At 35.0% G+C, this 14,171-nt stretch overlaps 8 protein-coding genes across 8 annotated transcripts; all 8 read left to right on the forward strand.

Annotated features, from left to right (window-relative positions):
* The first annotated feature begins 3,152 nt into the window (after window positions 1-3,152).
* Window positions 3,153-3,563, forward strand: LOC145845067 (histone H3). The gene has a single exon (XM_082952489.1). The coding sequence runs from the start codon at window positions 3,153-3,155 to the stop codon at window positions 3,561-3,563; it is 411 nt and encodes a 136-aa protein (XP_082808615.1).
* A 188-nt stretch (window positions 3,564-3,751) lies between these two features.
* LOC145845068 (histone H4-like) lies at window positions 3,752-4,063 on the forward strand. Its single transcript, XM_082952490.1, has one exon. It carries the CDS (start codon window positions 3,752-3,754, stop codon window positions 4,061-4,063), a length of 312 nt encoding a protein of 103 aa, XP_082808616.1.
* Window positions 4,064-4,245: 182 nt separating this feature from the next.
* On the forward strand, window positions 4,246-4,626 carry LOC145844217 (histone H2A). The gene has a single exon (XM_082951590.1). The coding sequence runs from the start codon at window positions 4,246-4,248 to the stop codon at window positions 4,624-4,626; it is 381 nt and encodes a 126-aa protein (XP_082807716.1).
* A 164-nt stretch (window positions 4,627-4,790) lies between these two features.
* Window positions 4,791-5,150, forward strand: LOC145845069 (histone H2B 1/2-like). The gene has a single exon (XM_082952491.1). It carries the CDS (start codon window positions 4,791-4,793, stop codon window positions 5,148-5,150), a length of 360 nt encoding a protein of 119 aa, XP_082808617.1.
* Window positions 5,151-10,394: 5,244 nt separating this feature from the next.
* Window positions 10,395-10,805, forward strand: LOC145845070 (histone H3). The gene has a single exon (XM_082952492.1). The coding sequence runs from the start codon at window positions 10,395-10,397 to the stop codon at window positions 10,803-10,805; it is 411 nt and encodes a 136-aa protein (XP_082808618.1).
* Window positions 10,806-10,993: 188 nt separating this feature from the next.
* LOC145845071 (histone H4-like) lies at window positions 10,994-11,305 on the forward strand. Its single transcript, XM_082952494.1, has one exon. It carries the CDS (start codon window positions 10,994-10,996, stop codon window positions 11,303-11,305), a length of 312 nt encoding a protein of 103 aa, XP_082808620.1.
* Window positions 11,306-11,487: 182 nt separating this feature from the next.
* On the forward strand, window positions 11,488-11,868 carry LOC145844474 (histone H2A). Its single transcript, XM_082951877.1, has one exon. The coding sequence runs from the start codon at window positions 11,488-11,490 to the stop codon at window positions 11,866-11,868; it is 381 nt and encodes a 126-aa protein (XP_082808003.1).
* A 164-nt stretch (window positions 11,869-12,032) lies between these two features.
* LOC145845072 (histone H2B 1/2-like) lies at window positions 12,033-12,392 on the forward strand. Its single transcript, XM_082952495.1, has one exon. The coding sequence runs from the start codon at window positions 12,033-12,035 to the stop codon at window positions 12,390-12,392; it is 360 nt and encodes a 119-aa protein (XP_082808621.1).
* Window positions 12,393-14,171: the final 1,779 nt, after the last annotated feature.

Below are 14,171 nucleotides of genomic sequence, written 5' to 3' on the forward strand. Positions count from 1 at the left end.
ATATTTCATTTGTTTTTTAGTTTATTAAAAAAAACTGTGCCTACGTCACTGTAAAAACTATTTGTATTTTTCAATGAAAATAGTACGCTTAAACAGAAATAAAAATAAAACTTTGACTTATTAACTGAAAACGTTTTAAATTGTTAATAACAAACAATGTTTAGTGTCCTTAAAAAATACTGTTCAATTACAATTAAACTACAACTGAAACATGCTTAACAATTCAAAACTGGTGTAACACATAAATGTAAACAACATCGTTTGTTCAAAAGAAAGAGAACTTTATTAACAAGTACACAATTTACAAAACAAAATACCTTAATAAAATGATGAACTTGTATAAATAAATCTTTTATTTTACAAAGCTTACATCTACTTACTTAATTTAAGCTTTCTAATCTTGTCAAGCATATGAAATAAACCAATTGATTAGCTGAAACATGGTACAAAGAAAAGAAGTAAAAAACTTGTTACCACTTGTTAGTTACCCTTATGTACGCTATAAATAAGAAAACTAAAATTACTGTAACTTGTTGCTTTAAGCTGTGTAGTTTTTATAAATCTAAAGAAGAAGAAAAATTGGACAAAGCAAGACAAAAACTTTTTTAGCCTTCATTTTTTTACAGCTTATTATGTGATAGTACAAGTTCCATAATAGGCAAACAACAATGTAAAACTTTGAATCAAGCAAATACTTTGTTTTATATGGTCTATAATTGAATAAGATAACAGTTACTTTGTTTCAAGTTTATATGTTATTGCTACAACAGCTAGTTCTTAACGACATGCGAGAATAAAATGCAACTTATCCTAAGCTGTGTTTTTAACTACATTAACAGTAAGTTAGAGATAACTAGTTACGAATTTTGAAAAGCAAAACATTTAGTCAATGAAATCAATGGTAAAAGAACATTATGATTAATCTAGGTTGAGTAAACTAGGAAATCACTATTAGCAGTAAAGCAGTTAAAACACATGTTTAACTTGGTAAACACTTCAATCGTAAACTTTAAAAAACAGTACTGTTGTTGTTTCAAAATATGTGTCAAGAAAGTAGTAAGTTGTTCTATGTTGTTTCGACTGACTTTAAAACTTTATGAGAAGTGACAAAACAAAGTTTGAAAAAAAAACTTAGTTGCATTATTTCCAGTTTAAAAGTTTCAAAGATAGATTGAAAGGTTATGAGTGCTGATTGTAAACAAAGCTTTATTCAAACACTAAGTTTGTCAATCTTATTTCAAAACTTTTTCATTTCGATTTTCTTACTCGATTTTATTTTGTATATAATGCTGCTTAAAAAATAAACCAACCTCTTTTTTTACGTACAATTTTTCATCCAAAAGATATCAGCTTTTGTTTAAGTTCAAATTTAGTGCTAGTGTTCATAAGCTTTTTCGACTTATTTACTTCTTTGAATTTAATTAACTTTATTTTGTTTGAAAAATTTACAACCAAATCCATTTGTTCACTTTTATCAGCACACTTTATTCGGTTGAAATCTGCAAAGTTAAAGTTCTTAGTTTGATCAAAGTTTAAGTTTAACGAGCAAAATTGCATCAGTTATTTTTTAAACTGTATAACAGCTTGAATCAGTTGTTTGAAACACTAATCGAATGTTAAACTACTTACCTGTTAAACTAGTTTTTCATATACACTGAAAAATAAAATTTGTGTTTAAATGTAGTTTACAACTTTAAACACGTATCATCATAGTTACTGTACAGCACGTTTTTGAAAGGTTGTTTGGAAAACATTGTTGTAAGGTAAGTTACTAGTATGTGCAAGAACAAAGTTATCTAGTTGTCTGTTTAATAAAAGGTTTGAGTACATTGCTTATGAGTAATCATAACTAGTAAAGCTAAACAAAATGAACTCTTTTATTCTTTTGGAATTACTTTTTACACATTAGTTTAAACTGTAATTAACTTGAACATACTTGATAGAACTTACGATTAACAAAACTCCATGAAATCGATATAATGAAATTTTGTTTAAGTTTGAGGTAAAAAAAAAACCTTGTGCTTTGTTAAAACTTTATTACTTTAGGTGAGCGGCAAAGGAAAACTCAGTCGGCAGTGTGTTAACATGTTTTGTTTCATTTATGTTTTTCTTAATGTATTTAGAGGTGTGCTGTAAGATACAGGCTGTTATTTCTGGACTTTTCAAACTAATCCTTTAAAAAAAATTACTTTTAGAACAAGTTAGATATGGTTTCTTTCTTACTGGAACTTTTTCAACATTCGTAATAAGACGACTAAGTTTTTATAAGCATATATGTCTTAAACAAACATGCTAATGCTTATATTAAGAAGTAAAAGGTACCTTGCAAAGCATAACTGCTCAACAGTCAATTCGTCACAGTCAGTAACTCTTGCAAGTATCGTTTTGGTGGCTTTAATATTCATTCATCATGTCTACCACAGCAGTAGCAGCAGTACCAGCGCCAGCCGCAGCCAGGTCTTCCAAGAGACCAAGCGCCAAGAAGGCAGAGCACCCTACTTACAGGGAAATGATTAGCTCTGCCCTTGGAGCAATGAAGGAACGAAAAGGTACATCCCGCCAGAAGATACAAAAGTTTATCGCGGACACCTACAAGCTTGACCTCACAGCTTCCAATTCTCACTTGAAGAGAGCACTTACCAGCGGCGTGACCAAAGGTGCTTTTCTCCAGACAACTGGAAAAGGCGCTTCTGGCTCGTTCAAGCTTGCTCCAATGCCAGCTGCTGGGCCCAAGAAGAGGACAAAGAAAGTAGCTAAAAAGCCAGCAGCAAAGAAGGCCCCAGCTAAAAAACCAAAAAAGAAGTGTGCTCCCAAGAAGGCTGCAAAAAAACCAGCAGCCAAAAAGCGACCTGCTAAAAAGTGCGCTCCTAAGAAGGCAGCATCTAAAAAAGCTGCAAGCAAGAAGAAGAAAGTAACCAAGAAGAAGCCGGCAGCCAAAAAAGCATCCAAGAAGAAGAGCTGCAAAAAATAATTTGTTCTTTTACCCAAGGTCCTTTTCAGGACCACTCAAACAAAATATAACGTAACTCAAAATGCATAAAACAATGCTAAGTTGAAAATATGCAAATTAGACTACACAGCGGAATCGCTCGCGTCCGTGTCTATGCGAACAGTATATAAACTGTCTTGCAACAAACAGTTTTATCATCAAAATGGCTCGTACCAAGCAAACCGCTCGTAAGTCAACCGGAGGCAAGGCTCCAAGGAAACAGCTCGCCACCAAGGCCGCTCGCAAGAGCGCACCCGCTACCGGAGGTGTGAAGAAGCCACATCGCTACAGGCCCGGCACAGTTGCTCTGAGAGAAATCAGACGCTACCAGAAGTCAACTGAGCTTCTTTTGCGCAAGTTGCCTTTCCAGCGCCTGGTACGCGAAATAGCTCAAGACTTCAAAACTGACTTGAGGTTCCAAAGCAGTGCCGTTATGGCTTTGCAAGAAGCAAGCGAGGCGTACCTCGTTGGTTTGTTCGAAGATACTAACCTTTGCGCGATCCACGCCAAGCGTGTGACAATCATGCCCAAAGACATCCAGCTCGCCAGGAGAATGCGTGGCGAAAGAGCTTAAGCGTTAGCTAAAACCGGTCCTTTTCAGGGCCACCTTAAAACTTTGACAGTGAGAAAAACTTAACCGAACGAAAAAATGTAAGTTAAGAGACTTTTTTGAGTATGCAAATTAGTTAGTAGTAACCGTACGCGTCCGTAACAGCTTGTATATAAACTCGACGCACTGACGAAATAAGTATATTCAACAACATGTCTGGACGCGGCAAAGGAGGTAAAGGCTTGGGAAAGGGAGGTGCTAAGCGCCATCGCAAAGTACTTCGCGATAACATCCAAGGCATCACGAAGCCGGCAATCCGCCGTTTGGCTCGCCGAGGCGGAGTTAAGCGAATCTCGGGACTGATTTACGAAGAAACGAGAGGCGTCATGAAAGTTTTCTTGGAAAATGTTATTCGCGATGCAGTAACATACACAGAGCACGCCAAGCGCAAGACCGTCACAGCACTCGACGTCGTGTACGCACTCAAGCGTCAAGGAAGAACCTTGTACGGCTTCGGTGGCTAATCGCTTTTAGCAAACCCGGTCCTTTTTAGGACCACCTAATTCAATATAAAAGTTTTACAACATTCTTGACAAGATTAAGCATTAGCTATCTGATATGCAAATTAGTTTTTCGTTCGACGCGGTTAGGTATGAGTTGTATATGGAGCTGTGCAAGCTATCATCACAATCATTCGAACAACAAAATGTCAGGACGTGGTAAAGGATCAAAACTCAAATCTAAGCCGAAGAGCAGGTCTTCCCGTGCAGGACTGCAGTTTCCAGTCGGTCGCGTGCACCGCCTGTTGCGCACCGGCAACTACAGCCAAAGAGTCGGAGCTGGTGCTCCAGTTTATCTGGCTGCCGTTCTCGAGTACTTGAGCGCAGAAGTGCTCGAGCTTGCCGGTAACGCTGCTCGTGACAACAAGAAAAGCAGGATCATTCCTCGCCATTTGCAACTAGCTATTCGCAACGACGAAGAGTTGAACAAACTTCTCGGCGGCGTCACAATTGCTCAAGGTGGTGTTCTTCCAAACATCCAGGCAGTACTATTGCCTAAGAAGACCGCTTCAAAAAAGTCAGCCTAAGTTAAAAAAAACCAGGTCCTTTTCAGGACCACCAAAAATATTTACAACAAACGAGAGAATTGTGAAGTGAGAGAAACCAGCTATCGTTCGCGTACGGAACTATGCTAATTTGCATAATTTTTCAGGATATAAACTGGCGCCGAGACAGAAGTCCACGCATCATCATGACAGCAACCAAAGGCGCGAAGAAGTCAGTAGCCAAGACCGCTCCGGTCGACGGCAAGAAGAAGCGAAGGAGGAGGAACAAAGAAAGCTTTGGCATCTACGTGTACAAAGTTTTGAAGCAAGTGCACCCCGACACCGGAATTTCCAGCAAGGCAATGGGAATCATGAACTCATTTGTCAACGACATCTTCGAGCGCATTGCAGCAGAGGCTTCACGTTTGGCTCATTACAACAAGAGGTCAACTGTTAGCAGCCGCGAAATTCAAACTGCTGTCAGGCTCTTGCTCCCCGGCGAGTTGTCAAAGCACGCAGTTTCAGAAGGAACTAAAGCTGTTACCAAATACACCAGCTCAAAATAAACGCTAAACAACCGGTCCTTTTTAGGACCACCATTTGAATAGAACCAGCTGTTCATGTTTACTTAAAGTACAAGAATATAAGCTTAGTACAAATAAATTCTTATTTGTGTAAATTAAAAACTCATATACTTGAATGAACACACTTTTTTTTTTGTTTCAAATACTTTATAAACTTGTAACTCGTTATATTGTAGAAAAAGCATTGCATTAGTCTAAAAACAGTAGTAGTGCTTGTAATCAAATAGTTTGTAAAAGATGTTCAACTAACTTGATTTCGTTGTCCGTAAGATTTTTCATCTGAATACTTTTTGTACAAAACACTTGTTTTTATTCATTTGCTGAAGTTCTGTTGAAACATTCAATAAATAAGTGCTTACAAAAATGTATATCACTTATAACATGCAAAAACTTAGTTGTAACTTTATTTTAAGTTGTTGTTGATTATTAGTAACACAACCGAGCTTTAACTTTTTAAACGAGTTGTTCTTATCAATTTAACTGCAATTGAAGCCATGTAACACGTTTTAAAAAGTTACGAATACATAAATGAATACAAAAATGGCTGTTCAAAACAAAAAATTACAGATGTGTTTTGCAAGTAAAATAACATATTCCTTCTTTCAAAGCTAACTTCTGTTTGGCATATTCAAGAAACATTTTCAATTCAAAACATAAACACACAAAACAAACCAGCTCATTAGTTGAAACTTGGTAAAACACAAAAAAAGTAACTGCTTGTACTTCTTTAAGTAAGTAATTTATTATTCTAGTTTTCAAAGTAAAAGATACTTGTTTTAACTAGATATGAGACAACTTAATGACCTTTAACAACTCTAGTAGTTTGTTGAAAGTTATGTTTCTACATATCTAAAGTAATCAGGACCACCAGTTGATTTGAGCAGCTACTAATGTCGAGTAAACAGTGTCAAACAAGCTTAAACTAAGCGACAAAAAAATGTACAAATTTATATCTACATTGTGCGTGTTGGTAAAAAGTAACAGTTAGTGTGTTTCAATAACTTCTAAATAAACTTTCTAAAACTGAATTTCTCTGTTTTTATTTCTACTAGTTAGTTACACTTACTTTAGTTTTTGTAGTTCTACTTGACATTTTAAACTACTTTTGATAATGTAGAATAAGTTTTTCTGATTCACTAGTATTTAAATGTTAGGTAAAAATGTTTTTCAATGGGAATTTTCTTGTTTAACTTATTGTTTAAACAAAACTTTTTCTAGTTCATTTTACTTTGTAAACTTGTTTTTCAAACACTCAATAGATATTTGTTGTTAGTTTAATAAAAAAATCAACCTGTCACTAAATAAAAATTTATGCTTAAATAAGACATTATATTATATTTACTTTGCGTTGATACTAAAAATGCTCAATGATATTTATTTAAGGTCTGATTGTCAAATAAGTATTAGTTTTATTTATCAGAATGCAAATGAAACAATAAAAAACTGTTTAAAAGTTGAACAGTAATGTAAACAACAGTGATTGTTTAAAACAAACATACAATTGAAATAATCTTTCTGCTTACAAAGCTCAAACTTGTTTTGTTGAACTCATTTTTTCTGTGGCAATGACAAATAACGACATGATTCCAAGGTAAAAATGGAACAGCTTGTTACCATTTTTTGTAACTCTTTTTTAAACTATGTATGAGACAACTCAAAACGACGATACTTGTTTGTTTTAAGCTATGTACTTTTTGAATCTAAAGATTAGGTGGATCACCAATTAAATACACAAGCTACTAATGACTACTAAACTCAACAACACAAATACACACACTTAATCAACTTTGTGGTGAAAAAGAATCAAAAAACTATTTCCCTCGAAACTATAAACCCATTATTTATTAAATACCTAGCTTGCTACAATTTCTCTACTATACTTTTTTTATGCAACTGTTAAGAAGGGAACTCTAGCTAGATAACTGCTCTAATCCTTACTTTATTGCTTACTATTATCGAATGCTTAGTGAAAAGCTTTAACTAACTTGAGTGTCTTTTTCGTGGCCTTTTAACTTTCTTTTCCAAATAAAACTTATTCTTATTCATGCTTACTTTGTGGACATTTTTTAATTCAATATTTCATTTGTTTTTTAGTTTATTAAAAAAAACTGTGCCTACGTCACTGTAAAAACTATTTGTATTTTTCAATGAAAATAGTACGCTTAAACAGAAATAAAAATAAAACTTTGACTTATTAACTGAAAACGTTTTAAATTGTTAATAACAAACAATGTTTAGTGTCCTTAAAAAATACTGTTCAATTACAATTAAACTACAACTGAAACATGCTTAACAATTCAAAACTGGTGTAACACATAAATGTAAACAACATCGTTTGTTCAAAAGAAAGAGAACTTTATTAACAAGTACACAATTTACAAAACAAAATACCTTAATAAAATGATGAACTTGTATAAATAAATCTTTTATTTTACAAAGCTTACATCTACTTACTTAATTTAAGCTTTCTAATCTTGTCAAGCATATGAAATAAACCAATTGATTAGCTGAAACATGGTACAAAGAAAAGAAGTAAAAAACTTGTTACCACTTGTTAGTTACCCTTATGTACGCTATAAATAAGAAAACTAAAATTACTGTAACTTGTTGCTTTAAGCTGTGTAGTTTTTATAAATCTAAAGAAGAAGAAAAATTGGACAAAGCAAGACAAAAACTTTTTTAGCCTTCATTTTTTTACAGCTTATTATGTGATAGTACAAGTTCCATAATAGGCAAACAACAATGTAAAACTTTGAATCAAGCAAATACTTTGTTTTATATGGTCTATAATTGAATAAGATAACAGTTACTTTGTTTCAAGTTTATATGTTATTGCTACAACAGCTAGTTCTTAACGACATGCGAGAATAAAATGCAACTTATCCTAAGCTGTGTTTTTAACTACATTAACAGTAAGTTAGAGATAACTAGTTACGAATTTTGAAAAGCAAAACATTTAGTCAATGAAATCAATGGTAAAAGAACATTATGATTAATCTAGGTTGAGTAAACTAGGAAATCACTATTAGCAGTAAAGCAGTTAAAACACATGTTTAACTTGGTAAACACTTCAATCGTAAACTTTAAAAAACAGTACTGTTGTTGTTTCAAAATATGTGTCAAGAAAGTAGTAAGTTGTTCTATGTTGTTTCGACTGACTTTAAAACTTTATGAGAAGTGACAAAACAAAGTTTGAAAAAAAAACTTAGTTGCATTATTTCCAGTTTAAAAGTTTCAAAGATAGATTGAAAGGTTATGAGTGCTGATTGTAAACAAAGCTTTATTCAAACACTAAGTTTGTCAATCTTATTTCAAAACTTTTTCATTTCGATTTTCTTACTCGATTTTATTTTGTATATAATGCTGCTTAAAAAATAAACCAACCTCTTTTTTTACGTACAATTTTTCATCCAAAAGATATCAGCTTTTGTTTAAGTTCAAATTTAGTGCTAGTGTTCATAAGCTTTTTCGACTTATTTACTTCTTTGAATTTAATTAACTTTATTTTGTTTGAAAAATTTACAACCAAATCCATTTGTTCACTTTTATCAGCACACTTTATTCGGTTGAAATCTGCAAAGTTAAAGTTCTTAGTTTGATCAAAGTTTAAGTTTAACGAGCAAAATTGCATCAGTTATTTTTTAAACTGTATAACAGCTTGAATCAGTTGTTTGAAACACTAATCGAATGTTAAACTACTTACCTGTTAAACTAGTTTTTCATATACACTGAAAAATAAAATTTGTGTTTAAATGTAGTTTACAACTTTAAACACGTATCATCATAGTTACTGTACAGCACGTTTTTGAAAGGTTGTTTGGAAAACATTGTTGTAAGGTAAGTTACTAGTATGTGCAAGAACAAAGTTATCTAGTTGTCTGTTTAATAAAAGGTTTGAGTACATTGCTTATGAGTAATCATAACTAGTAAAGCTAAACAAAATGAACTCTTTTATTCTTTTGGAATTACTTTTTACACATTAGTTTAAACTGTAATTAACTTGAACATACTTGATAGAACTTACGATTAACAAAACTCCATGAAATCGATATAATGAAATTTTGTTTAAGTTTGAGGTAAAAAAAAAACCTTGTGCTTTGTTAAAACTTTATTACTTTAGGTGAGCGGCAAAGGAAAACTCAGTCGGCAGTGTGTTAACATGTTTTGTTTCATTTATGTTTTTCTTAATGTATTTAGAGGTGTGCTGTAAGATACAGGCTGTTATTTCTGGACTTTTCAAACTAATCCTTTAAAAAAAATTACTTTTAGAACAAGTTAGATATGGTTTCTTTCTTACTGGAACTTTTTCAACATTCGTAATAAGACGACTAAGTTTTTATAAGCATATATGTCTTAAACAAACATGCTAATGCTTATATTAAGAAGTAAAAGGTACCTTGCAAAGCATAACTGCTCAACAGTCAATTCGTCACAGTCAGTAACTCTTGCAAGTATCGTTTTGGTGGCTTTAATATTCATTCATCATGTCTACCACAGCAGTAGCAGCAGTACCAGCGCCAGCCGCAGCCAGGTCTTCCAAGAGACCAAGCGCCAAGAAGGCAGAGCACCCTACTTACAGGGAAATGATTAGCTCTGCCCTTGGAGCAATGAAGGAACGAAAAGGTACATCCCGCCAGAAGATACAAAAGTTTATCGCGGACACCTACAAGCTTGACCTCACAGCTTCCAATTCTCACTTGAAGAGAGCACTTACCAGCGGCGTGACCAAAGGTGCTTTTCTCCAGACAACTGGAAAAGGCGCTTCTGGCTCGTTCAAGCTTGCTCCAATGCCAGCTGCTGGGCCCAAGAAGAGGACAAAGAAAGTAGCTAAAAAGCCAGCAGCAAAGAAGGCCCCAGCTAAAAAACCAAAAAAGAAGTGTGCTCCCAAGAAGGCTGCAAAAAAACCAGCAGCCAAAAAGCGACCTGCTAAAAAGTGCGCTCCTAAGAAGGCAGCATCTAAAAAAGCTGCAAGCAAGAAGAAGAAAGTAACCAAGAAGAAGCCGGCAGCCAAAAAAGCATCCAAGAAGAAGAGCTGCAAAAAATAATTTGTTCTTTTACCCAAGGTCCTTTTCAGGACCACTCAAACAAAATATAACGTAACTCAAAATGCATAAAACAATGCTAAGTTGAAAATATGCAAATTAGACTACACAGCGGAATCGCTCGCGTCCGTGTCTATGCGAACAGTATATAAACTGTCTTGCAACAAACAGTTTTATCATCAAAATGGCTCGTACCAAGCAAACCGCTCGTAAGTCAACCGGAGGCAAGGCTCCAAGGAAACAGCTCGCCACCAAGGCCGCTCGCAAGAGCGCACCCGCTACCGGAGGTGTGAAGAAGCCACATCGCTACAGGCCCGGCACAGTTGCTCTGAGAGAAATCAGACGCTACCAGAAGTCAACTGAGCTTCTTTTGCGCAAGTTGCCTTTCCAGCGCCTGGTACGCGAAATAGCTCAAGACTTCAAAACTGACTTGAGGTTCCAAAGCAGTGCCGTTATGGCTTTGCAAGAAGCAAGCGAGGCGTACCTCGTTGGTTTGTTCGAAGATACTAACCTTTGCGCGATCCACGCCAAGCGTGTGACAATCATGCCCAAAGACATCCAGCTCGCCAGGAGAATGCGTGGCGAAAGAGCTTAAGCGTTAGCTAAAACCGGTCCTTTTCAGGGCCACCTTAAAACTTTGACAGTGAGAAAAACTTAACCGAACGAAAAAATGTAAGTTAAGAGACTTTTTTGAGTATGCAAATTAGTTAGTAGTAACCGTACGCGTCCGTAACAGCTTGTATATAAACTCGACGCACTGACGAAATAAGTATATTCAACAACATGTCTGGACGCGGCAAAGGAGGTAAAGGCTTGGGAAAGGGAGGTGCTAAGCGCCATCGCAAAGTACTTCGCGATAACATCCAAGGCATCACGAAGCCGGCAATCCGCCGTTTGGCTCGCCGAGGCGGAGTTAAGCGAATCTCGGGACTGATTTACGAAGAAACGAGAGGCGTCATGAAAGTTTTCTTGGAAAATGTTATTCGCGATGCAGTAACATACACAGAGCACGCCAAGCGCAAGACCGTCACAGCACTCGACGTCGTGTACGCACTCAAGCGTCAAGGAAGAACCTTGTACGGCTTCGGTGGCTAATCGCTTTTAGCAAACCCGGTCCTTTTTAGGACCACCTAATTCAATATAAAAGTTTTACAACATTCTTGACAAGATTAAGCATTAGCTATCTGATATGCAAATTAGTTTTTCGTTCGACGCGGTTAGGTATGAGTTGTATATTGAGCTGTGCAAGCTATCATCACAATCATTCGAACAACAAAATGTCAGGACGTGGTAAAGGATCAAAACTCAAATCTAAGCCGAAGAGCAGGTCTTCCCGTGCAGGACTGCAGTTTCCAGTCGGTCGCGTGCACCGCCTGTTGCGCACCGGCAACTACAGCCAAAGAGTCGGAGCTGGTGCTCCAGTTTATCTGGCTGCCGTTCTCGAGTACTTGAGCGCAGAAGTGCTCGAGCTTGCCGGTAACGCTGCTCGTGACAACAAGAAAAGCAGGATCATTCCTCGCCATTTGCAACTAGCTATTCGCAACGACGAAGAGTTGAACAAACTTCTCGGCGGCGTCACAATTGCTCAAGGTGGTGTTCTTCCAAACATCCAGGCAGTACTATTGCCTAAGAAGACCGCTTCAAAAAAGTCAGCCTAAGTTAAAAAAAACCAGGTCCTTTTCAGGACCACCAAAAATATTTACAACAAACGAGAGAATTGTGAAGTGAGAGAAACCAGCTATCGTTCGCGTACGGAACTATGCTAATTTGCATAATTTTTCAGGATATAAACTGGCGCCGAGACAGAAGTCCACGCATCATCATGACAGCAACCAAAGGCGCGAAGAAGTCAGTAGCCAAGACCGCTCCGGTCGACGGCAAGAAGAAGCGAAGGAGGAGGAACAAAGAAAGCTTTGGCATCTACGTGTACAAAGTTTTGAAGCAAGTGCACCCCGACACCGGAATTTCCAGCAAGGCAATGGGAATCATGAACTCATTTGTCAACGACATCTTCGAGCGCATTGCAGCAGAGGCTTCACGTTTGGCTCATTACAACAAGAGGTCAACTGTTAGCAGCCGCGAAATTCAAACTGCTGTCAGGCTCTTGCTCCCCGGCGAGTTGTCAAAGCACGCAGTTTCAGAAGGAACTAAAGCTGTTACCAAATACACCAGCTCAAAATAAACGCTAAACAACCGGTCCTTTTTAGGACCACCATTTGAATAGAACCAGCTGTTCATGTTTACTTAAAGTACAAGAATATAAGCTTAGTACAAATAAATTCTTATTTGTGTAAATTAAAAACTCATATACTTGAATGAACACACTTTTTTTTTTGTTTCAAATACTTTATAAACTTGTAACTCGTTATATTGTAGAAAAAGCATTGCATTAGTCTAAAAACAGTAGTAGTGCTTGTAATCAAATAGTTTGTAAAAGATGTTCAACTAACTTGATTTCGTTGTCCGTAAGATTTTTCATCTGAATACTTTTTGTACAAAACACTTGTTTTTATTCATTTGCTGAAGTTCTGTTGAAACATTCAATAAATAAGTGCTTACAAAAATGTATATCACTTATAACATGCAAAAACTTAGTTGTAACTTTATTTTAAGTTGTTGTTGATTATTAGTAACACAACCGAGCTTTAACTTTTTAAACGAGTTGTTCTTATCAATTTAACTGCAATTGAAGCCATGTAACACGTTTTAAAAAGTTACGAATACATAAATGAATACAAAAATGGCTGTTCAAAACAAAAAATTACAGATGTGTTTTGCAAGTAAAATAACATATTCCTTCTTTCAAAGCTAACTTCTGTTTGGCATATTCAAGAAACATTTTCAATTCAAAACATAAACACACAAAACAAACCAGCTCATTAGTTGAAACTTGGTAAAACACAAAAAAAGTAACTGCTTGTACTTCTTTAAGTAAGTAATTTATTATTCTAGTTTTCAAAGTAAAAGATACTTGTTTTAACTAGATATGAGACAACTTAATGACCTTTAACAACTCTAGTAGTTTGTTGAAAGTTATGTTTCTACATATCTAAAGTAATCAGGACCACCAGTTGATTTAAGCAGCTACTAATGTCGAGTAAACAGTGTCAAACAAGCTTAAACTAAGCGACAAAAAAATGTACAAATTTATATCTACATTGTGCGTGTTGGTAAAAAGTAACAGTTAGTGTGTTTCAATAACTTCTAAATAAACTTTCTAAAACTGAATTTCTCTGTTTTTATTTCTACTAGTTAGTTACACTTACTTTAGTTTTTGTAGTTCTACTTGACATTTTAAACTACTTTTGATAATGTAGAATAAGTTTTTCTGATTCACTAGTATTTAAATGTTAGGTAAAAATGTTTTTCAATGGGAATTTTCTTGTTTAACTTATTGTTTAAACAAAACTTTTTCTAGTTCATTTTACTTTGTAAACTTGTTTTTCAAACACTCAATAGATATTTGTTGTTAGTTTAATAAAAAAATCAACCTGTCACTAAATAAAAATTTATGCTTAAATAAGACATTATATTATATTTACTTTGCGTTGATACTAAAAATGCTCAATGATATTTATTTAAGGTCTGATTGTCAAATAAGTATTAGTTTTATTTATCAGAATGCAAATGAAACAATAAAAAACTGTTTAAAAGTTGAACAGTAATGTAAACAACAGTGATTGTTTAAAACAAACATACAATTGAAATAATCTTTCTGCTTACAAAGCTCAAACTTGTTTTGTTGAACTCATTTTTTCTGTGGCAATGACAAATAACGACATGATTCCAAGGTAAAAATGGAACAGCTTGTTACCATTTTTTGTAACTCTTTTTTAAACTATGTATGAGACAACTCAAAACGACGATACTTGTTTGTTTTAAGCTATGTACTTTTTGAATCTAAAGATTAGGTGGATCACCAATTAAATACACAAGCTACTAATGACTACTAAACTCAACA

This window comes from Thalia democratica, chromosome 9 (assembly GCF_965202585.1).
Source record: "Thalia democratica chromosome 9, ktThaDemo2.hap1.1, whole genome shotgun sequence".
Lineage (NCBI taxonomy): Eukaryota > Metazoa > Chordata > Thaliacea > Salpida > Salpidae > Thalia > Thalia democratica.

Coding starts and splice junctions, on each gene's coding strand:
- LOC145844474 (XM_082951877.1), top strand. CDS start 11,488: ATGTCAGGACGTGGTAAAGGATCAAAACTCAAATCTAAGCCGAAGAGC.
- LOC145845071 (XM_082952494.1), top strand. CDS start 10,994: ATGTCTGGACGCGGCAAAGGAGGTAAAGGCTTGGGAAAGGGAGGTGCT.
- LOC145845072 (XM_082952495.1), top strand. CDS start 12,033: ATGACAGCAACCAAAGGCGCGAAGAAGTCAGTAGCCAAGACCGCTCCG.
- LOC145844217 (XM_082951590.1), top strand. CDS start 4,246: ATGTCAGGACGTGGTAAAGGATCAAAACTCAAATCTAAGCCGAAGAGC.
- LOC145845069 (XM_082952491.1), top strand. CDS start 4,791: ATGACAGCAACCAAAGGCGCGAAGAAGTCAGTAGCCAAGACCGCTCCG.
- LOC145845068 (XM_082952490.1), top strand. CDS start 3,752: ATGTCTGGACGCGGCAAAGGAGGTAAAGGCTTGGGAAAGGGAGGTGCT.
- LOC145845070 (XM_082952492.1), top strand. CDS start 10,395: ATGGCTCGTACCAAGCAAACCGCTCGTAAGTCAACCGGAGGCAAGGCT.
- LOC145845067 (XM_082952489.1), top strand. CDS start 3,153: ATGGCTCGTACCAAGCAAACCGCTCGTAAGTCAACCGGAGGCAAGGCT.